The sequence below is a fragment of the Macaca nemestrina genome, chromosome 7 (genome assembly GCF_043159975.1).
Source record: "Macaca nemestrina isolate mMacNem1 chromosome 7, mMacNem.hap1, whole genome shotgun sequence".
Taxonomy (NCBI): Eukaryota; Metazoa; Chordata; class Mammalia; order Primates; family Cercopithecidae; genus Macaca; species Macaca nemestrina.
In genome coordinates this window covers 75,605,664-75,629,539 of record NC_092131.1, presented here as the reverse complement: position 1 = coordinate 75,629,539, position 23,876 = coordinate 75,605,664, and the positions used below count along the sequence as shown (strand labels likewise).

General features: G+C 37.9%; 1 protein-coding gene across 5 annotated transcripts in view; it reads left to right on the top strand.

Annotated features, from left to right (window-relative positions):
- LOC105477949 (A-kinase anchoring protein 6) overlaps window positions 1-23,876 on the top strand; it is a 651,033-nt gene that overhangs the window by 365,064 nt on the left and 262,093 nt on the right. For all 5 annotated transcript variants that reach the window (XM_011734851.3, XM_011734847.3, XM_011734848.3 and 2 more), the window contains one exon: window positions 18,162-18,284. In XM_011734851.3, the coding sequence (XP_011733153.2) occupies window positions 18,162-18,284 (123 nt within the window). The remainder of the gene's footprint in view (window positions 1-18,161; window positions 18,285-23,876) is intronic.

Sequence of the window (23,876 nt, the reverse complement as noted above, 5' to 3'; positions counted from 1 at the left end):
ACTAATTTGCAATCTTTGCCAAGATGGGAAACTACTTAAAATGTTTGGCCCGGAGAGTTGGTAGTTTAAGAAGGTTAATCTGACTGTGATATGCTGGGCACACCTCTAGCAGTAGTTTTCAACTGTGACTGCAAATGACAATCACTGGGAAGGTTTAAAAAAATAAAAAAACCTCTGTATCCACCCCAGACCAACTAAATCAGAATCCCTGAGGTTGGGTATTTTTTAAGTTCTTCAGGCAATTGTAATGTACAGTTGTGGTTGGGAGGTAGTCCTCTAAGCCTAATCTTTTTTTTTTTTTTAGACAGAGTCTTGCTCTGTTGCCAGGCTAGAGTGCAGTGGTGTGATCTCCTCTAAGCCTAATCTTGAGTTATTGAAATAGCCTAGACATGTGGTAAAAGGGTCTGAACTGTGGTTGTGGAAGCTGACTGAAGAAATAGATAGGTGGGAGATATTATAAAGGGCAGATTGATAAAATTTGGTGGCTGTTTTAAATAAGAGAGTAGAAGAGGAAAGGAGTCAAAAGAGTTGAAATTTAAAGCTGAAATTTGGGGGCTGGGAGATATAAGGAGTTTAACAAATGTCTCCAAGGGATGCATAAAATTAAGACACACAGTGGATGAATGGGGCCCAAATCCAGTTTGAGAATTCTAAGTCAACATAACATTTTAAAAGGTAAGGCTGCACAATTCTTTTTAAGGATAATAAAAATCGTTTGTGTATATTTTATTTGTCGCAATGCCAGTATGAAAACTATAAATTAACATTGCTAATGGATTTGTTGTGACAACATGTCAGGATCATTGTGCAAGGTTGGTCCAGAAGAACCGCAGGGATCCAAAGCAAATTCCTTGCTGGTTAACGTTAGGAGTGTTTCAGTCCTGCCTCAGTTTGGTTTCTGTAGAGCCTTCAATGGGCCTTGAGTTGTTATCAGTGATGATTTAGCACCACCGTGAGGCTGTATCTAGTTACTGCATATGGCTGTTGGCCTCTGAAATATATAGGGAAGGTGATCACCCTTTTGTTTGTAGCTTTAAACATCAAGGTGAAAATAGTTCTTTGTAATCTTCTTGGTATGGAAAGGCTATGATGCAATAGTGTCTTGTATTAAGATGATAACAGTGCCTAACTGCATTTGATGGCAAATATTACTATCATGATGAAACTCAAAAGATGGATAAACTCAACCTTGCATTTTTATCTTTTTTTTTTTTTTTTAGCATTGCATTTTTAAATCCAACTAAAATGATTCTTGGAACATTAATGAATTATTCTTTATCTTTAATCCTGAAGTCATAGCTTATGTTGCTGGTAGGATGTTTCAGAAAAATAATAATTTAAATACAAAATAAAACTTTGTTATTTTTTGTCCCCTTGCAAACTGTTGGGCGGGATGCTAAGGGGTTTATTCACTTAGTACATCACTTCATTTAATTCTCAGGAAAAAAATTCCTCCTTGATGCAGACACTGTTATATTCTCTTTTTTTTTTTTTTTGAGACGGAGTCTCGCTCTGTTGCCCAGGCTGGAGTGCAGTGGCTGGATCTCAGCTCACTGCAAGTTCCGCCTCCCGGGTTCACGCCATTCTCCTGCCTCAGCCTCCAGAGTAGCTGGGACTACAGGCGCCCGCCACCTCGCCCAGCTAGTTTTTTTTTTGTATTTTTTAGTAGAGACGGGGTTTCACCGTGTTAGCCAGGATGGTCTCGATCTCCTGACCTCGTGATCCGCCCGTCTCGGCCTCCCAAAGTGCTGGGATTTATATTCTCATATAAATGAGGAGAGACAGAAGTTAGTAATTTACTCAAGGATATAGAACTTAAATTTTGGGCTCAGTTCACAATCCTTCATTTTAATTATGAAAATTTGAATACGTCACTTAAAGTTTACTGTATAAGTCTTCTAGTCTTTAAAATGAGATATTAATTATGTTTGTCATGCCTTTGCTCAGATTATTGTATGAAACTACAAAGAGCAAAGGGGTAATTGTAAATCTAAAGGCTACATGAATATTAGTTTTATTATTATTGTGACTTTTCCTATGAATCCAGGGAATTAGCACCATATATATTAGAAATTACTAGGGTAAGAACCTTAATTCTGCCCCTAAGTAGCACTGTGACCTTGGAAATGTAACCTCACAAGCCTCAGTTACAAAAAATAAATATTAATAAAGGAATAGATTGAATGACCTATAAATACTTCTCTGTTCTGAAATTTTATGAGAGACTAACTGTGAGGAATAACTAAGAGAAGCACTCATTTCTTTGTACAATATTCCTTGGCATATATCACTTCAACATGGCTGGCTTTGTGTTCCTTGGAACTTTGGGTGAACTCAAGTTCCCCTTAGAAGATCCTAATGGTAAGTGAATGTGAAGCTGTGACATTAATGAGCCTGGAGGAATGAACCATTCGTGCTGCCTCCCTGGTACTGTAATATGACAAGAGCCAGACATCCTTGAGGAATTTGGGGCCTGGCTAGAGTTTATAAGATGCCAAGAGACCAGGGCCAGTGGTGACAGTAAACAAGTGAGTTACCCAGTAAGAATTAGATATGGATTAGCCTGAATTTATGGCAAATAAGGTCAGCTAAGTGAAGCAGATTAAAAACATTTGCCTTGGCAGACTTGTCATTGTGATGCCTTAAAAGTACCCATCAGCACTGAGGCTTGTGCTCTGTTCAGACAATATGGGGGGGAAATCATTTCAAGAGTGTAGGTTCTGTTTCAAGGTCACTCATGATGTCAGGCCATGTCTGAGGTTATGGAATTTTCTATCTAGGGATGATTGGCTTGAGTTTTGCATGGTGATTAAGCAACTTTATCCAGGAAAGGTGCTGCCTGTAATATCTGCTTCATACGCTTCCATTCTCAGGTTGATGAGGCTCAGTGCATTGCTTTTTAGGAAGCCCAGTGACTTTACTATTTACCTTCATGTTTTGTCTAGGAATAAAGGAAGTTGTATTTTCTTTTTTTAATGCTTTAAGAAAATCAAACTGGAAAGGTGTCATTTATAGGTGATACTCATATTTTTGGATTTGTCTGGAGACTAGTGCTACTTGCTTGAGAAAGATGTGTGTGTGTGTGGGGGGGGGGAGTCATAATTGGCTGTCTAATACTCTCTCTTTCCTTCCTACCTGAACTCCAAAATAAAGCTGACAAGTTGAATTAACAGAAATGCTTTTGCATTTGATTTATTTTCTATAGCATAGAGAAGACTATTGGTACTCTTTTAAAGTAAAGTTTCAGGCTGGGCACAGTGGCTCATGCCTGTAATCTCAGCACTTTGGAAAGCTGAGGCAGGTGGATCACTTGAGGTCAGGAGTTCAAGACCAGCCTGGCCAAAATGGTGAAACCCTGTCTCTACTAAACATATAAAAATTAGCTGAGTGTGGTGCCAGGTGCCTGTAGTCCAAGCTACTCAGGAGGCAGAGGCAGGAGAATTGCTTGAACCTGGGAGGTGGAGTTTGCAGTGAGCCGAAATTGCACCACTGCACTCCAACCTGGGTGACAGAGCGAGACTCCAGATAGATAGATAGATAAAGTTTCAGGCTGAATTGCAGTGCAGTAATCTGTAGTGCAGTAATCACATTCACCTCACAAAGTTTCATTAAAGCTATTTTCTTTATCCTATCCTTATTACATCTAAAGTTTTATATTGTTTGGTGCATGCCATTGTATTTAAAAGACTGTTGGCCAGAGTCTTAATAGAACGCAGGGTCCATGAAAAATCACAGTTGTGCCCATTTCACTATCTAGACACACTTTTATACAAGGGAAACATGGCTGGGAAGAACTTCAAAAATAACCTTGCTCATGGTACCAAAAGGATGAATATTCAGAAAAGTAGTAGATGGAACTCCATAGTAAAGGAAAAGAAATATTCATAGTAAGAGATTTCTGGAGGAATGCATATTAATTGATGAGGGGGTTCTTTGGTGCTGGATGGTTGTGAAGCATGGTGACTATGAATGTGGGCTCTGGAGCCATATTGTGTAAACCATGTCTCAGCTTATCACCTGTGTTACAATACTTATGCTATTGTAAGCAGGTGATTTGACCTCTCTGTGCTCTAGTTTCCTCCTGCTAAGGAGAATTAAAAATCATATCTGCCACAGAGAGTCATGATTAAATGTCTTAAAATATCTAAAGAGCTCAAAATAGTACCTGGCATGTAGTAAGCACTCAATAAATGTTAGCCCTGGTGGTTGTTATTGTTCTTATTATTAGTACTGTGGGAGGGGAAGGGTCAGGTCTTAGCAGCTCCTTGTAAGGAGATGGCTGGTCTTTTGACATCAAATGTCACCACCTTGTTTTCTCCTTCCACCTTCAGCCACCTTGGTTATTATGAAGCTTCAGCCTCCTACACAACTCTCATTTACAATGGTTAAGGGTACCCTTCCCCCTTCATGAGACCTGTGATGGCCACCCCAGATTCCTGCACCCTCTTCTCTGTAAGAATTTGCCTTGTCTTCCTGCCTTGTCAGATGATTCTTGAATTGTATTAGGGATAATTCTCCTCTAAGTGGCCCAATAATTTTAGTTAATGTACTTCTTTGACATCTTAGGAAGTTTATATAGGGAAATTTATGCTATGAATGTGTGTTCAGACAAATACAAACAACATTCTAATTTATAATATTGTCACACAACAACCTTATGAATAATATATACTTATTTATTCATAATTGATATTTATACATACAGTCGTTCATCAGTATCCGTGGGGGATTTGTTCCAAGACCCCCTGTGGATACCAAAAATCAATGATGCTCAAATCCCTTATGTAAAATGTATAGTATTTGCATATAACCTACACACCTTGTGTATGCTTTAAATCATCTCTAGATTACTTGTAATATGTAATATAATGTAAATGCTATGTAGATAGTTGTTATGCTGTATTTAGAGAATAATGACAAGAAGAAAAAGTCTATATATGTTTAGTACAGATGTCACCATCCATTTTAAAGAAAATATTTTCAATCCAAGCTTGGTTGAATTTATGAATGTAGAACCCACAGATATGGAGGGCCGACTGTATTTATAATATATATTTATAATTATATGCTTATAAATAATAATTCTTACAGAACTCTTTAACTAGAGGTAGATTCATTACAGTGTATTAAGGCATGAAAAAGGAAGGGCCTGTAATAGGTTTTGTACTGTCCCTCAAACCCCTGACTGCTAAATATACAAAGATTAAGAAAGTGTATTGGAAAGGCAGCAATAGACTGGGATGATTTATTGGGAGAGGCGCATTTGAGCTTGATCTTGAAGGATAGATATAGTGAATGGAGTAGAAGGCATTGGGAGAGTATGTGGAAGACTCCAAAGATCAGTTCCGTGTCTAACTGGAAGAGAGGCAAGTTGTCTCAATGTCTCAGGCTTTGAAGGAAGCTCTATATGCAAGAACCTCAGATGTTAACAGTCAGAAGGCATGAAGAATCATTCAACTCAGTGCCCTCATTTTACAAGTAGAATCTGTCTCTCCCACCCCACAGTGCTTGCTGTTAGAACATCCTGTCTCCTGGTTATTACCAGATCTTTCAAGCTTGTCACAAAGTGGCATCAAATACTTTCTTTCCTAAGATCGACACTAAATGTTTCCAGTGCTCTGCAGCTGTTGGCTCTTTATCTTTCTATCCTTGAGAGACTTTGAGGAGATCTCTTTTCTCTGAATTCTGTTTATTTTTAAAGAGTTTCACAGTTGATTTTGAGGCACAACCAGTGTCAGGATCATTGAGACAGACAACAGAATGAAGGACAGAGTGAAGAAAGTTGAGTGCATTGCACTCTTGGGCCTCATAATGTAGATGACACAAGTGGATCTTCCCTTTACATACTGTTCCTAGGCTATCTCATCTATGCCCATGGTCTTTAGTACACCCTGTATGTTGCTTTCTCTGACTAGATCTTGTTGTAGAGTTCCAGGCTTATACAACTAACTGTCTTATTAGATGCTTCAACTGATTAAGTTGAGAAACCGAATTCATGATACATAATATCATGTTCATGATCTTCCTGCAAACTATTTTTCCTTCTGAATTTTGTATTTCCTCTTTCAGGAAATGGTACCTCCAACCAAAATAGAAAGTTGGCAGTCATCCCAGATTCTAACATCTTTCTCATCATCCATCAGATCCAATTAGTCCTGTCCATTCTACCTTTGAGTACTCTCTATAACCTAGCAGAACCTAGTTCTGCCCATGTCCATTGAGCTGCTTTAGTTTAGCCTCATCAACTTCTTCAGAGTGCTACAGCAACCTTTTAACTGGCTTCTCTGCTCTCAGTCTTTCAACTGGCAATCATTTTCCACACTGCAGCCAGAGTGAGTCTTCTAAGAAGCCAATCAGATTCTCCCACTCTCTGCATCAAAACTTTAATGACCATTCCATTGTCTTTAGGATAAAATATAAACTACAGAGCATGTTGTATGTGGCCTAGCTCCTGGCCAGACTCTGCAACCTCATTTCTAAGTGTTTCGTATTTGTCTCTTCAGTGTTCGTTAGCCAGGCTCAGCTACTTAGAGTTCTCAGAATAAGCTGTTCTCTCAGGCTTCATTTTAGGAATGTCATTCTCTGCTCTTCTTAGTTCCCCCTATTCTTTTTCTGAATCACTTACACTTATCTATCAGGGCTCAATTTCCTGTGATTTCCTCCAGGAAGTCCCCCTTGATGCCCAAAGAGTGAGTTAAATGTCTTTTCAATGGCTCCTGAGCACTTGGTATGATCTACAGCAAGAGGTTCTCTCAGTATGGTCTTGGCACCTCGAGGGGCTTTCAAGACCCTTTCAGGGGTCCACAAGGTCAAAGCTATTATCATATCAATACTGAATATTATTTGCCTTTTTCACTCTCATTCTGTGTATAGCAGAGTTTTCCAGAAGCTCCATAACATGTGATATTGTGATAGATTAAATGCAGAAGTAGAAATAGAAATCCAGCCATATTCTATTAAGCCAGGCATTCATAAGATTTGCATGTAGCTAAAATAATGCCATTCTTTTCACTGTTTTTGAAAACATTCTTTTAAATAATATATTTATGTTAATATATATTATTTTTAATGTATTAAAAATATGTATTAATATTTTTAAATTGCTGAAATGAATATTGATAAAGCCCAGAGAAGCAAAAGCTTTCTGGGGATCTCAATAATTCTTAATAGGAGACTCGAGATTAAAAGTTCGAGAACCGTGAGTCTGCATTATCATACATCTCATACTTTACGGTGCTCTGAACTCTTTAATAGAAGAATCTGGGTTATGTATATGTGAGTCCCAAGGGACTAATACAATTTCTGGTACTAGTAAACTCCCATAAATGTTTTTTGAATAAACAACTTAATACACACATGTATGTGTACTCATACACATGGAATTTGAACAAAAAAAGGCAATTTAATCCTTACTTCAGCCGGCCTAATGCTATCCAATAGTGTATGCAATTCGCTAAGCCAATAGTCCTTTGAAGTTTTACATTATTCTTAAAAACTCTAGTTCTGTCCCTTTTTTTTGATCTCTGGAAATCTTTTCTAAAAGATGTCTATGAAAACTTTAAAAATGAACAATTAGATCTCTGTACTTGATTACACAACACAAATTCTTCTGGCTCAGCTACCTACTGGTGAGTGAATGTTATCTGTCAAGTACTTAACCTTTTTTTTTCCCTGAGAGACAGAGTCTTGCTCTGTCACCGAAGCTAGAGAGCAGTAGTGAATCAGAGCTCCTGCAGCCTGCAACTCCTGGGCTCAAGCAATCCTTCCACCTCAGCTTCTGGAGTAGCTGGACTACAGGTGCACACCACCCTGCCCAGCAAATGTTTTATTTTTTGTAGAGATGGGGTCTCACTATATTGCCCAGGCTTGTCTCAAGCTCTTAGACTCAAATGATCCTCTTGCTTTGGCCTTCCAAAGTGCTGAGATGATAGGCACGAGCCACCGTGCCCAGCCTGCTTACCTTTTCTGAGCATCAGATTCCTCATCTGTAAAATGGAGGGAGCTTTCAACTAGATAAATTCTAAGAGCCTTTTGAAAATGGGGTCTGTGCTTCTAATCTCTATGGGAACTCTTCTTTCTCCTTTACCCACTTCCAAGCAGATGTGTTTAGATAATACTGTTTTTCTGTCTTCTTGGTACTCAGCTACAATAGTTGAGTTGTTAGCATTTACTAACCTGCCAACCTGAAGCTCTCTGGTAGAAAGTTGGCCATAGCATTTTCTTGCTCATTCAGTATGATGAACTCTTCACATGGAGTTCCAATTTTTTTTTCTAAAAATAATAACTTTGTTATTACTGAATAATAATTTTGTTATCTATTCCCTGGAGGAAATTTAGAATCCTTAGATAAACAACAACTCAACAATCACATGTAATCTTTTGAATAATCTTAGTATTCTGCAAATAGTCCCATCAAGTCACACTCACTCTTGTTCCAGATATTTGATGTGCAAGGAGTTCTTATTAATCAGGAAAGTATTTAGAGCTAATCCAAGCAAGGAATAAAACAACATTTTCAGGTCTGTACTTCAGTGTCAAGGAGTCAGCCCTTTTCACTAAAACTTTATAGACATGTCCAGAAATGTTTATTTAAAATGATTGATTAGCCCTAACAAGGCTGGAGGAGACTTTGAACAATAGAAAAAAGAAAGGAACAATGAGCAAGTGGAAAAAAGAGGAGAAGTAGGGGAAGAGAGGAGAGGAGTGGGGAACAAAGGAGGGGAGGGGCTGGAGAAGAGGGAAGAGAAAAAAAGAGGCAAAAGAGAAACAATAGTCAAGGAAGAAAGAAAAGAAAGGCTGAAAAGAGAGAGCACAGAGTATAGGAAAAATGATCTAAAATAGGGTTCTGATAGGAATGATTGAACTATGTGGCAAGAGCTGGGGTTCTCAGAGAAGGTTGGAAAATAGGAGTGAACAACAGAGAATGTGACTGTCCTTTGTTTTCTCTCTGTGGACTTTGTGGGAACAAATCTGGTTAGAGAGAGAATATAGGACAGTAGTCCAGAGATTAGCCCCTGGAACAAAACTATTTAGTAACCACTTAATAGCTATATGACCTTAAATAAATTACAGAACTTCTCTATGCCTTAGCCTCTTCATCTGTACAATGGGGAAATTTGACTATTCAATAACTTCACAAGTTATTAAAAGAATAGCTGGTAGATAGTACCTAAATGTTAAGTATTGTTAATTATAATACTAGATATGAAAAACCTACAATTAAACCATTAAACTGTCATAATCCTAAATTCTAAGTTATGGGTATCTCAGGTACTCATTTGAGACTTAAAGGCAGATAAAGATGATGTGATCTGCTTATCTAGTGCCTCTGGAGGATTGGGGGTGCTTGAAGCAAGGTCTCACCTAGAGGAAGTCTGCCAAGCTTTGGGGCAGTCATACTACCTGAATGAGAGGTCCCCAGCTTCATACCTGACAATGTTGGGAGCTTGTAAGTGTTTGATATTGTCTGTGCTTCAGTTTCCTCCCTATAAAATGGAGAGTGCAGTAATATTGTATCATAGGTTTGTTGTAAGGATTATGTAAGTGCCTGGTGTGTAGTAAGTGCTTAATTAATATTAACCTATTGTTTGTTCCAGTTTATTCCCAATTTTTTATTCATATCTATTTTTATTAGACTTTGATAATATGCATTCCAATCTTGTTTTGCCCTTAGAATGATTGATAATTTCTTTTTATGAACCTATTGGGAGCAACTGAAGTCAAAATCTCTAGATTTGTTAGATGAAACCCTTTCCCATCATAAGAGTTAGGAATCTTTCTGGGTTCTTCTTTTCCCAGTTGAAGCCACTATAAATAAATAGTATTTGAAGAAACTGTGGATTCAGCATTATATTCCTTCTACATGTTGCTGAGTTCAGAATAGAACATCCCACCTGGGTAGCTTTAGATAATACCATTGCATGCCATTTTGCTCTTTCTTTCCCACTGACAGTTTTTACCTTAATTCTGGAACAATTTTATCAGGAATATTTTTATATTCTAAAGCCTTCTCATTCGACCTTTAGAAAAGAAGCTAAATATTTCATTAGGCATTTCAGTATTTGAGTTTTCTTGGTGGCATCAGAGTGAACACTGACTGAAGCCATTTTATTTTCTCTTCAATCTTTGTTCTAAAAGCATACACTGTCTCTCCTCTTCTGTCAATTACTCATACTGTGTTGTATTTTCTAGGTAGGAGTGTGGGTATATAAGTGAGGTAGTAGGGTCCAAAGCACAACTTTTAACTCTCTAGCACTTTGTCTTGAGCCCCTGGGCCTAGGTGGCACATTAAGTATATAGTTAGTTGATTGGGAAAGGTAAATTGCATTTTAGTGCTGTTATGCAAAAATCTAAATTTAGTCATTTTATGTAGAAACTATGTGTATAAAGAATTATGTACAAAAACAGAAGATTAAATATATATGTTGGTAAATATGTATGTAAAAATCTCAATGCATAATTTTACTTCTAAATAAAGTTCTAATTTTACTTACCTTATTTAGAGCCTAAACAAACCTTTACTGTGGATAAGAGGATCATGATGTCCTTTAGCTGTTACTTTTTGATAGCCCCATTGCTGATGTAAAGATAGGCTCCAAAGAATGTGGCCTGTTTTGAAAAATTAAGTCAGATTTTCCTGAAACTTGTAACAATTAGTCGAGAAACGTGATCCCCTCCAGATCCACTGGTCAGGTAGCAGGGTGGTGAAATTCTTGCTAACCTGCGGGTTCAGATGCTGCCCCTCATGCTTTCTCATTTACCATGTGAGGTGAAAGCCATGACTCCCTCTTCTAAATGCCCAGAGCAGTTGCTGCCACCCCCTATGTTGTGACTGTGTGGGGAATTTCTTTTTCTTTTTTTTTCTTTTTTTTTGAGACAGAGTCTCACTCTGTCGCCAAACTGGAGTGCAGTGGAGTGATCTTGGCTCACTGCAAGCTCCGCCTCCCGGATTCAAGTGACTCTCGTGCCTCAACCTCCCGAGTAGCTGGGATTATAGGCACACGCTACCACACCCAGCTAATTTTTGTATTTTTTTTTTAGTAGAGACGAGGTTTCACCATGTTGGCCAGGATGGTCTCTATCTCCTGACCTCGTGATCTACCCACCTCAGCCTCCCACAACGCTGGGATTACAGGCGTGAGCCACTGCGCCCGGCCTGTGTGGGGACTTTAAAAATCCATCTCATGGATCATCCATCTCACTGTACTACACGTAGTACAGTGCTGTAGACTTAGTAAATAATAAAAAATTGTCGAGTCAATGAGATAAAAGATCAAATTGGAACTTTTATTAATTAGGAATGATTTTTTAAAGAATCATTTATCAAGCCCTTGTTTTACATCAGGCTTTAAACTATATTTTTCCTATAGTCCTCATGTAACCCCATGATGACTGTTAATGTCCCTGTTTTACAGATGAAGAAACTAAGGTTCAGAGACATTAAGTCGTTCATTCAGTTTATACCTAAACTAAATGAATCAAATTCAGTTTTGTCTGGCTGTAGCAACTGTTCTCTTAACATTATCTACACTGGCTCATAGTAAGCACTTTTTCCCCTCTTTTAATATACCCTCCCGTGTCCCCCCAGATTAGTCCTCATTTAGTTCTTCTCTTCTAATTCCTACAAGGGACATATTTAAGCTGTTAAATCAGCTGACTGTTCATGATTTCGTGTGGTGCCAGTGAGGCTCGCTGGATTCAGGTACTGAGTTTGCCACCTTCTGGCTGTAGGGTATCGGGCAGACTTCCTTACCTCTTGGGCCTTACTCTTCTCATCTGTAAAATGGGGAGACTATTGTACCCACCTCATAGGGCCATTATGAGACTTAAATGATCTATTTGTACAAAATACTTAAAACAGGTTCTGGCACATGGTGAGTACCATCTGAGGGTTGTTTGTTTCAGCTAGAATTGTCCAGATGAGAGCATAATAGTTTAAAAGATTCAACAGCAGATGCTTTTTTTTTTTTTTGGAAATATAGTGAAATAGGCCAGGTGCAATGGCTCATGCCTGTAATACCTTTGCTTTAGGAGACCAAACTGGAAGGAACAGTTGAGGCCAGGAATTTGAGACCAGCCTGTGCAACATAGTGAGACCCCGTCTCTACAAGAATGAATGAATGAATGAATAAATAAATAAATAAATAAATAAATAATCTGTGTGTGATGGCGCACACCTGTAGTCCCAGCTACTCGGGTGACTGAGGTAGGAGAATTCCTTGAGCTCAGGAGTTGGAGGTTGCAGTGATCTATGATCATGTCACTGCACTCTAGCTTTATCTCTAGAGAGACCTTGTCTCTAAAAAAAAAAAAAAAAAGAATAAATAAATAAATACCTAAAATGTAATGAAAATAGTTCACTTTTTTGATACTCTTCAGCATGTTTCTGTGTGGAGGCAGCTAACTTGATCTAGACTGAGTCAGACATCACACCTAATTTCTCTGTCCACAAATAGATACGAATTACTCTGACGATGAATACACACACATTCACATACACTTCCAAACAGCAAATACCAAAAGGAATTAGCAGTTCAGAAAGGTGGCTCAACTGCCTTCTGAGAACTAAGGGCCATCTCCTCTGTGATTAAACTGAGTCAAGCCCATCTGTAACTGAGCACTAGTAGAATGGGCTCATTCAAACATGTAACTCCCTTAAATTTTTCATTTAAATTTTCTGTGCATTAGAAATGAACTTTACAGTAATCTTTGCTTTCTAAAAATAAGTGTGTTTCTTGTTAAGTATTTAGTCTCATCACAAATTCTGTTTTAGAAAAAAAACAACAGAAAATAGTGAATGAGAAGGGTAAGAGACTTAGGACTCAGGGAATTTTATCTCAGTGCCAAGACTTTAAAACTGGGAATAAATGCTACTTCTCCATTACCTGGATCTGATAACTTGTCTGCAGGAACGCTGTTTCTAGAGGGTGGTGTGGTACTGTGGGAGGAATAGACTTTGGAGTGAGATCCATATTCAAATCCCAAGTCACTTACCTTCTCTGACCCTCAGTTTCCTCATCTGTAAAATGACCGTAATCAACACCATCTCGAAGAGTTGTGGTGATAACACAGCATTTACTTCCTGCTGTATATTTCCCCTTTCGTCTTGTAGAGATAGAATTTTTCACTTTATTTTAGTCTATAATTAATCCCATTAAAAAATCACCCCTAGACTTTCAATAACACCAGGCAGGGGCCATATCTTGTTTTCCACTGTGTGGTTGTTCCCTGGCCTCACATATGGCACAAGGAAGGCCCTCCTTTTTATTCTAGCTCCATATGACAACCTTGCCAGAGGGCAAAGGTAACTACCAAGACAGTTTATATTTAACCAAACAAGGCTTGTTGTAGAGGAGAAAGAGTTAGGAAAAGAAATAATGAGCATTCTTAACTTGTTGGGAGAGTGTAGCACTTTGCAAGATTTGACTGTAAGTGTTCACTGTGAAAATAATCTTCAAGTGTATTTTAGCCAGCCAAAGGCTCTAGCAAATTATTTTTCACAAACCAGTGAGTATACATTTGCATGTACTTTCACTGTGCATCTTAGTCTTTAAAGAGATTGATGTTTTAGAAAGTTTAAAAGTAAGTTTTCACCCTCACGAAGGAACTTTCACAATACAAATGATTTGGGAGTAGCAGGTATGCTGACAACTGATGTTAGGAGGGCCAACCACTGTTCCATTTTCTCCCAGGTTTGATGACCAGGATTTCTTCTGGGGGTTGAATCCTGGCTTGGTGCCAAACAAGGGTCTACAGGCTCTCAAAGCCTGTATAAAATAGGAGTATGACAAAGATTCACTCAGAAGGAAACAATCCGTGAGAGTGGGCAGGAGTACAGATCTCGTGGACTAGGTCACCCTCCATGTGCTCCTGGACAGCTTGTCAGGGAGGCAAAGAAAAGTAATGGAAGAAGAAGCAGAAAGGGATGATAAGGACACTGGTAGAAAATAACAGGACACTGAGCAGATACAGCAGCAGGAGTTTGAACAATGAAGGCTAAAATGTAGCCTTTCAAAGGTTTGTAATTCAGCCTGTGGCAGAGAGTAGAATATGCATAAAATGTACTTTTCATGTAGTGCAGTGGTGGCATTGGATTATGTCATGAAGAAAATCTGATTTTTATAGTCCTCTGACTTTCTAGAGAAGTAAATTTGAATTCGGAATATTAGAAACACACACAGGTAGGCCAATACTAAGAATGAGAGCAAACTTGGATACAGACAGAATTCTGATACAGATATAATAATTTCACAATATCCAGGAGAGTGTCCCAACTCTGTTTATTGTAAAATTCTTTTTGGCTATTAAAATTACTTGAATTCAGGGCTTAGACGTGCTTTATGTTCTGCTGAAATTTTTGCCACAGTGATATTTATCTTTGTATTCTCAACAATGTCTAGCAGTGTGCTTTTTTGCACATAGAAGGCACTTAATAAACATTTGTTAAATGAATGAATAAATGATCAATATTTGTTGCATTAGGATTTGATCTGTTTCAAAATAATTTTTAAAATATTTTTTCCATTTTCCTATGTCATCCTTGTTTTCTTTCATTCACACCACAAAGATGCCAGCAGAACTTCTGAAAATGGGCATCAAATATTTGTTGTGTGTGTCCGAATGTGACCACATCTGCACATCCACATGGTCTGTGTATAGAGTGGCACTTTCTTGGTCTTTCTAAGCACATCTCATCACAGGGGGAGAGTACCTAGTACACTGTCCACTATACACAGAAACCTGGTGATAGTACACAGATAGAGGGGGCTGAGTGAGGTAGAAAAATAGCATGTGATAAATGTATCATGAATTGAATGGACTCCAGTTTTGCTTGCTTTCATGATTTCTGTTTGTATTCTTGAGGCTACACATAGAAGCAGGAAGGGAGGTGGAAAGCTAGATCTCCCTAAAGGGAAGGGGTGCTTAGCTTTTATTATAAGTTAGGAATACTGGGATTTCTCAGGTTTCTTTTGTGAGTGATGAAACTTTTTAGTGTTGGCAAGAAAAGAGTTAGGAAATGTACAACAAATAAAAAGTTGTGAGGATGGGATATAATTCAGAAGAAACCCAGAGAGAATCCTTGAGAGGACTCCTGTTTCCCCTATATCAGACAGCCTTGTTTTGCTATCTGACTGGGATACACAGAGGTGCCATCCAGAAATGTTCACCCAGGACCAATGGGTTTTGTCTAATCTGCATCTCACAGATTTCAGCTAACTATTAATTATGGTTCTGTTAGGAAACCTGACACATTGTTTAGTACTCTTCGGCTAAGACTAACCTTTTATGATGAAGCAGCCATGCACTCACATACACACACAGGTTATTGTTTGTTTGTTTTTGAAGGGGAGAAGATCATGAATGACTTATAACTAATTACCTTTCAAATAATGTCTTTAACTATTTATCTTCTTGGATTTAACCACTTGTTCACTAAATAATATACTTTCTGACTTAATTTTCTCCCCAAACCAATTTATATACACAGATATAACAACACAATTCTAAATACAACAGTAAAAACTAATGCTGTAAGTACTATGAAGTACTATTTTCATCTCCCATTTATAAACCATCTAAATTCTACTTTTCTGACTAGCATCCACTGATGACAGACAATATTTCTGTAAGTCCATCTGGTCAGCAAAGGGTATCTTAAGTTTTCACCAAAATTTTAATTATGAGAGTATCGAGAATTAGGACTGGAGTTCTAACAGATTCTGCCCTTACTTCTGCTCACAGGTTTACTGTACACATCTGAAGGGATCTATGGTAAACATCAAGTCAGATATGAACCTGTGAAATATTCTGAGCCCTAGGTAGGAATTTGGGGAATAACATTTTGAACAGATGGGACACTACTGAGAAGATTGAGCTTGAATAAGTGTAACTTCTACATTAAAAGAGTCAAGTAGGCCGGGCGCGGTGGCTCAAGCCTGTAATCCCAGCACTTTGGGAGGCCGAGACGGGCGGATCATGAGGTCAGGAGATCGAGACCATCCTGGCTAACCCGGTGAAACCCTGTCTCTACTAAAAAATACAAAAAAACTAGCTGGGCGAGGTGGCGGGCGCCTGTAGTCCCAGCTGCTCAGGAGGCTAAGGCAGAAGAATGGCGTGAACCTGGGAGGCGGAGCTTGCAGTGAGCTGAGATCCGGCCACTGCACTCCAGCCTGGGCGACAGAGCGAGATTCCGTCTCAAAAAAAAAAAGAGTCAAGTATTTGGGAGGAAATGAAAAGCAAAGCAACTCTCAAACTTATGCAAATGCAGGAAAGGTAGAAGAACAGGCAAACTGATACCCTAAAGATAGGAGAAGGGGCAAAATGAATGATCTTGCAGGGATTCTTGGCATTTGGAAAGAGTTGCAATATGAGAAAATTAGATAAAAAGGCTGAGTTTGGTAGATCACCAGAAAATTCACTTAGTAAGGGAATACATTGTATGAAATTTATGAAACCTTCTCTGTTGGACATATTTTCACCTCACCTGGAAGAAAATCTTCTGAGTGATGACCAACAGAAACCTTAATGATATTATCAATCAGTTTAGGGTTGGAGTCTAGGACTGGAGGCATGTTAAACTACCATATAGTTCCCAGCTCAGCCAATTGTAATTGTATAGGTTTCAGTTTGTGATTATGATGTCTCTAAGATGATATTTCTCATTAGTTTTATCAAATCTAACTGATTGGGATAGATTTTCAAAGGAATATAAATGAGAAATCTTGCATTTGTGAAATCTGGTTGTGATATGTGTCCCTGGGTGTGACTGTCCTTGGAGACTTGGTACAATAGAGAGATTTTCAATAGGGAAAGCTTTTGGAAGCATGTATGAATATGGGAAATCATATGATATGTCACTATGTGGGATGATAGACTGAGCTCTATCTACACAGGTTGGCAACATACCAGAGCATAATAGTATGGTATGATCTGACTCTGTGGAACTCTGTGCCCACATCTCTGCTTTGTCCCCCTCTAATAAACAATTTGTGTTCCTGAGTGTTATTTGTCCTTTTACTTACCACTCTCCACAATTCCATTTTCTCTTTTTCTCATTTTTTTTTTTTTGAGGTACTCTAATTGCTCCAATTAAAGGGTTATGAATCTTAAAATATTATCTAGGAAAAACCCTAATGGCAAAGCCTCGTTTGTGAGAAGCATTATAAAAAATATTTACTTTTACCTCTTTCCACTTCAGTCTCAGGACATCCTCAGTTAAGCCTTAAAAATATTAATCAAGATTATTTGAAAGGCAAATCTGAACAATGGGTTAAGTTTAATAGGGAAATGGCATCTCAACCCATTCCTATGTGTGGAAGCCTGCCCTTGCTCCTTTTGACCTCCAGGTGGTGCTGTTTACCCAGACGTGGAAAGCAGGAGCCCAGCCCCATTTCTTTCACTTAGGTTTGCAGTTGGGCTTTCAGATTTTCAAAATATTTTCTGTTTCTACAGATGTATTCTTTTAAATGGTCAATAAAATTTTATAACCACTATTTGAAAAATTACAAGATTATTGTGATTTGTGCTTCCTAGCCAAGAATATATCTTTATGTCTGTACATACCCGAAGCCAAGTATTTATGTTTGTTCATTGGTCCCACTTTCTACGCTTCCTTCCTTTGTAGCATACAGGCTTAGACACAGACATTTGGGCTGTGGACAGAACTCGTCCAAGGACCTGTAAATACTTATGTAATTTTAAAATATATTTCTAGTTCAGCTATGGCAACTGAACTCCACAGGCTTCTGAGTGAAGAACACCATCTTTACAGGAATGCTTTTATCCCCCAAAGCCAATGAGCGTTCCTAGCAGACCTGACCTGATTTTTTGGCAGGGGGATGCTTGTCAGACACCAGAAATGTTTTGATGTTTTGAGGCATCCATACAGTGACACCCCCCAATCCAATCTAAATTCCTCAGAAAAGTGATCCTAGAGAAAAACTGAGAGGGAAGCATTGACAATTTCTTTCCCATTTTGATAAGACTTCGGGTCCAGAAATAGTGGAAATTCCATTACAGCAAAGATGAGACTAGGATAGGAGTGTGGTGGGATGGATTTGATCATGGATAAAGTTTGGAACGTTTAATATTGGCTTTTTACAGAATAACCAACTAACATGCTTTCTTGCCCTCTTTTTCCCCCTTTTCTTTCCTCTCACAAGGGGTTTGTAAACAAACTGGATGAATTCATTCAATGGTTAAATGAAGCCATGGAAACTACAGAGAATTGGACTCCCCCTAAAGCAGAGATGGATGGCCTTAAACTGTATCTGGAGACACACTTGGTAGGCAAGATTGTGTTGTTCTTGCTGTCAATAATCAAAGGATTTTAATGTACTGCTTGTTTGTTTATAGGAAATATCAATTTTATTTATCAAAGATTACTATATGTCAATGAAACCAAGTTTTAATGGGTCACAGAAGCTGCAAATTTACAGACATTTCAAGTAATACCATGAAACCTAAATAATCTCTATTTCAAGCTACCTTTTCAAAGCTTTTTCTGGAAGGATAAGTGATTATTTAAAAATACCTTAGAAAATTTTATTATACCCTTGTTCTCTAAAGGAACAACTGAACGTTTTCCCTTTCTTAAAAAACAAATAAATGAAAAATGATTTTGATGACCATTCTAAGCTTTCTAGAATTCTTGTAAAATTAATGAACCTCTCATTATCAAGAGGGTCTACATTATCTGTTCTACACTGGGTTATTTTAATAAAATATTTAAAATGATGATCTCCATCATTTTTGCTGCTATGTGGGTTTTTCAGCATATAATTAATACAACTGTCACACTCATCCCTGTGCATAGAGAAAACCATGGAGGGGAAGTGGAAAACACTCAGATAAATTTGCTTCTGAATATGTTAAAAGCAAGAATTATAGACTGGGGGACATTCGATGAACCTCATGAGGTTTTTACTGAATGCTTCAAATGGCCGATATCAATTATGAAGGGGTGGAAACCAAGTAGTGGAGTGTGATAAAGCATGAAGAAAAAGCACGTGTCATAGGAAATGAAAATTCAAGCTGTAAGGATCTCATCTTTATTCCTTTCACTGATAGCATAAAATTGACAAAGGCAATGAACATGAATCCTTGGGTGCCCAACTGTGGGGTTGATTTTCTGCCCCTCTTACACACTCAGAATTTGGATTGAATAAACATTATGTGGGAGTCCTACATGTATGCGAGTTTGCAGGGTTCCACAACTGTTATTCTCTATGATGTTAAGTGAGAGAGAGAAGGGAGAGATGGAGAGGGAGAAAAGAGAGGAAAGAGAGAATGTTTCAGGTTTTGGTGTTTTGTGTTTTGCAGCATGTTTTATAACAGAAAAACAGCCTTAAAATCCTATTGCTGCATGCAAATAGCCTTGCAGATGATAAAGAATGACAAAACTGTGTGGTAGAGGATGAGTGTATTGCTTCCCTTTTTAGATACCTGAGTCGATGGTGTGTAAAAATGCCAGTGACCCTAACCACCTCTCTTGTACATGGGTTTTTACATACTGTCCTTAGTACTCATTTCCCTGTTGAGTAGAGTTTCAATTTTTTTTAAAAGAGGGCATTTCATAATAGCAAGATAAAGATATTCAGTGCTTTATAATGTAAATTGTATTAATTAGAATGTCAACTTTTCACTGGCATTGTTCTGACAGAAATTCTAATCTGTGTTTAAACAGGAGTATATGAACTTTATTTCACATTAAGTGTGCTGTCTTACTTTCTCTTGACTTAATATTTTATGGAAAACACACATTTAGTTTTTGAGGTCCCAGAGGGCACAAGGGCATTGAGAGCGCTTTAACTCTAGATTATTTATTGAAAGCCAGGCTAGGAGAGTATGAACCCAAGGTCCCTTTTCCCCTTTGGAGGTTGAATGATATGGCCCCTTTGTAACCAATGAGCACTCTCTTTCTCAAATACAGTATTACAGGGTTTCTTACTTGGCATCCTTATGTTAGCCTCTACTTCCTTCTAGCCCAATGCAGTTCACTAGAACTTTTTGTGATGATGGAATATTCTATATTGCCCTTTCCTATATGGGGGCCACTAACTACATGTGTCTGTTGTGCATTTGAAATGTGGCCAATGCAACTGAAGAAATGAATTTTTAATTTTACTTGACTTATATTTAAATTTAAATTGCCACAGTGGCTAGTGACTTCTGTATTCTCTCTAGCCTTACAAATTGCAGAGCTTTTTACAGGTGACCATAACGAACTGCAATCTGTACCTGCCTCATAATGACATTTTCATCCCAAAATGTGAAAGTTATTCTCCAGTTTGCTGTGGGTCACCAGTATAAAGATCCACAGCAAAGAGTCCTTCTTAATGTATTTATTTCTTTAAAGAATCTTCTTGTTTCTGCCTAATGATCAACACTTTCTTGGATGAGTTTTCTCTACTATCCCATGTCTGATTGTATTAATTGGAATAGAGATATCATAGAACATCTTCTTTATTTCTACCTTGCAAATAGTGAGGGACTTTGATCTCCAGACCTGTTGACTGGATGTTAAATTACAGTCTCCAATTTCACTTCCAAAATCATGAATAATAATGTCTAGCAGTTACTGAAGACCTAGTGTGTGTGGATTGCTACTGAATGATACTCTTAAAGTGCAATCAAGCATTATACTGAATGCTGTGTCTGTTACCTTAGATACAGCCTGTGACTCAAACATTTTTCAATCAAATTCTTAGTTTTTCTTTTTCCATATGAGTCTATATTGTCCTCCTGATCGCTATTGTCATTTTTTACTGTATTTCTTTACTGTCATGCTGACGGTAAAGTTATTCTTCTCAACCTTCCCATAAAAGAAAATGTATGAGTAAGCCTAGAGATTTGTATTCCTTAGTTAACCCTGCATAAACCATTATTGCTTTTTAATGAGGGGCCAAGTGGTACTTGCAAGATTTTATCCAGTAGTAGAGGTAGCTACACAAGTTTCTTTAGACATCTCTGTAGATTCTATATTTGACATTAAATCAACCGATGTGCAAGCCTCTAGGGTCTGAGTCTCCCCTGGTTTATTAATGTGTTAAACTAGCTGTTACCCTCCAATATTTATTATAAAGAAAAATATAAAAATCATACTCAAAGTTGTATGTTTATATTTTGATACTTAATTAAATTATTTTCCATGATGGTAACCAAGGGTTTTCACCAACACAAATCAATTAAAGCTTTATAATACCTTTATGAGAGATATGAAGGAGCTTTATTTTAACTGTAAGAAACACTGTGAAATTGCGATGATACATCAATGATTTTCCATGATAATTAATCATCTGCTTGCAACCTGGATGCTCCTTTCAAAAATACAATTCCTACCTTCTTAGAAAATGACATTTTCAGGAAAATGTCATTCTGGAAGGGTATTTTGCAAGTGTTGAACATTCCCTCTTCTTTGAAAACCACTTTAAGATAGAATTGTATAGGTATGTTCTCGGACAGACTTCTTTCTCCCTCTCCCTTCTCTCACCTCTGTCTTCTTCCTGCCACTTGAAAAAAAACAGCTTTATTGAGGTATAATTGACATATAATAAATTACACATTTTAAAGTATAGTGGTCCCTCTTATTCATGGTGGATATGTTCCAAGCCGCACATTGGGTGTCTAAAACCTCGGATAGCACCACAACCATGTATACTGTGTCTTTGATCTGATAACCTGGATGATTACTAAGTGGCTAATGGGCAGGTGGCATATACAGCATGGAGATGCTGGACAGAGGGATGATTCATGCCCTAGGTGGGACACAGCAGGATGGTGCAAGATTTCACCACACAACTCAGAATGGCGTGTAATTTAAAACTTATGAGTTGTTTATGTCTGGAACTTTGCATTTATATTTTTAGACTATGGTTAACCACAGGTAACTGAAACTGAAGAAAGCAAAACCATGCATAAAAGGGACTACAATTTTATGAGTTTTGACAATCTGACAAATAAATATATATACCCATGAAACAATCACTGTAATTAAGATAGTGAACATACTTATCACCCAAAAGCTTCTTCATGACACTTTGTAATTCTTCCCTCCTACCCCTCCCTGGCCTCTACTCCATCCCTAACCAATCCTTGATCTGCTTTATGGCACTATTAGATTAGTTTGCATTTCCTAGGATTTTATATAAATTGAATAAAACAATGTGTACTTTTTTTGGTCTGTCTTCTTTCATTCAGCATACTTATTTTGGGATATGTTATGTTGTTTCATGTATCAATTATTAATTCCCTTGTATTGCTGAGAGGTAGTCTATTGTATGAATGTACCACAGTTTGTTCTATCCATTCACCTGTTGATGGACATTTAAGCTGTTTTCCCCACCACCTTTTTTATTGCCTCAAGAACCAGAGTTACTAAAAGCTGTATTTGAGTAGAAGCATAATAAATAGAAGCATAGTGAATAACTATCATAAATAGTTATTGGATAACTAGTTTTTTTTTTTCCATTTAAGACATTTTATAGTATCTTTAGAATTAGAATGCTTAAGAGTAAAGCAGCAGAGCAGGTCAGCACTTTCACCCTCTAGAGATTTTATTTCATATCCATTTGCTCCTGAAATGGTAACTCTGATTCTCCAAATTGTTATGCATACCTAAGTCATCAAATGTAATCATTCTCAGGGAGACAAACCAGCACTTCTTTTATCTGCAGCCAATCAGCATATTCAATAATAATAAGTGAAGTCAAACCAATACCAGACAGCTGTGCAAGATGTAGGAAAAACAATCAACCACAAGGGCCTGGCTTAAACTTAGGAAGTATAGTTGCATAGGTAGCACCATGTTATTCTGGACACACATTAACCAACCACGTAGAAATAGCCTTGGAGAAACAAGATTCTTAATTCAATTTGATAAATGAGGAATGTGGGGGAAAATGGTGACTGTGAACCGTGTGTGTGTGTGTGTGTGTGTGTGTGTGTGTATAACACAACTGTAACTGTGTGTGCCAGGCTAGGAATTTAGGTGCTAGGAATACATGATGAATGAGCTTGGTTTCTTTCTTTAAGGGATTTTCAGTCTAAGAGAGGTAACGATAGATTATATGTAGTAATCTGTAGACCCATAAATGACTAATAATTTTAATCAGTAAACTTCTTGTAGGATAAGCAAAGTATTCTTAGGAGTACAGAGAAAAAATTTATTGGTTCTTTCTGGAGGTAGGGAACATTCAAAGAGGTAATTTGACATAGAACTCAAAGGCCATATATAATTTTGTTAGGGAAGGGAGGATGGGAGATGGGAGGAAACTTTATAAGCATAGTAAGAGAGGTATGGTGAGCCACGTGGTGTAGCTGAGACTAGGTTGGAGTCTCACAGGTTGGGGCTGGCTGGTAAAGGAGTTTGAATGTCTTTTTAATGGATTAAACTTTTCTCTGAGGGCAATGGGGACTCACTGAAGGTCCGGTTTTGTTTTAAAACAGGAGAATAATATGAATCAACCGTAAATTTGATGGGGGTAGGGTCAGTCTGCATGGATTAACTGGATGAGGTTCGTGGCTTAGGTGAGAGAATAACTCTGTGCATGAAAGAAAATGGATTTGGGTATAGTATTTGAAGGATATGCTGGTACAGGCAAGCTTTTATCAGTTTTTTGAATCGTGTTTAAATTTAAAAATTAAAGAAAGGGAGTAAAAGGTTAAAGTCAAGAGTAAGTCCCCTTTTTACTCGTGTTCCCATTGATTCTTCTCCCTCGAGGCAACCAATGTTCTTTGTTTCGTTATATCATTTCTGATTTATTTCAGGTATTTAGAAACAGGCCGGCCGCAGTGGCTAATGCCTGTAATCCTAGCATTTTGGGAGGCCGAGGCGGGGAGATCACTTGAGGCTAGGAGTTTGAGACCAGCCTGACCAA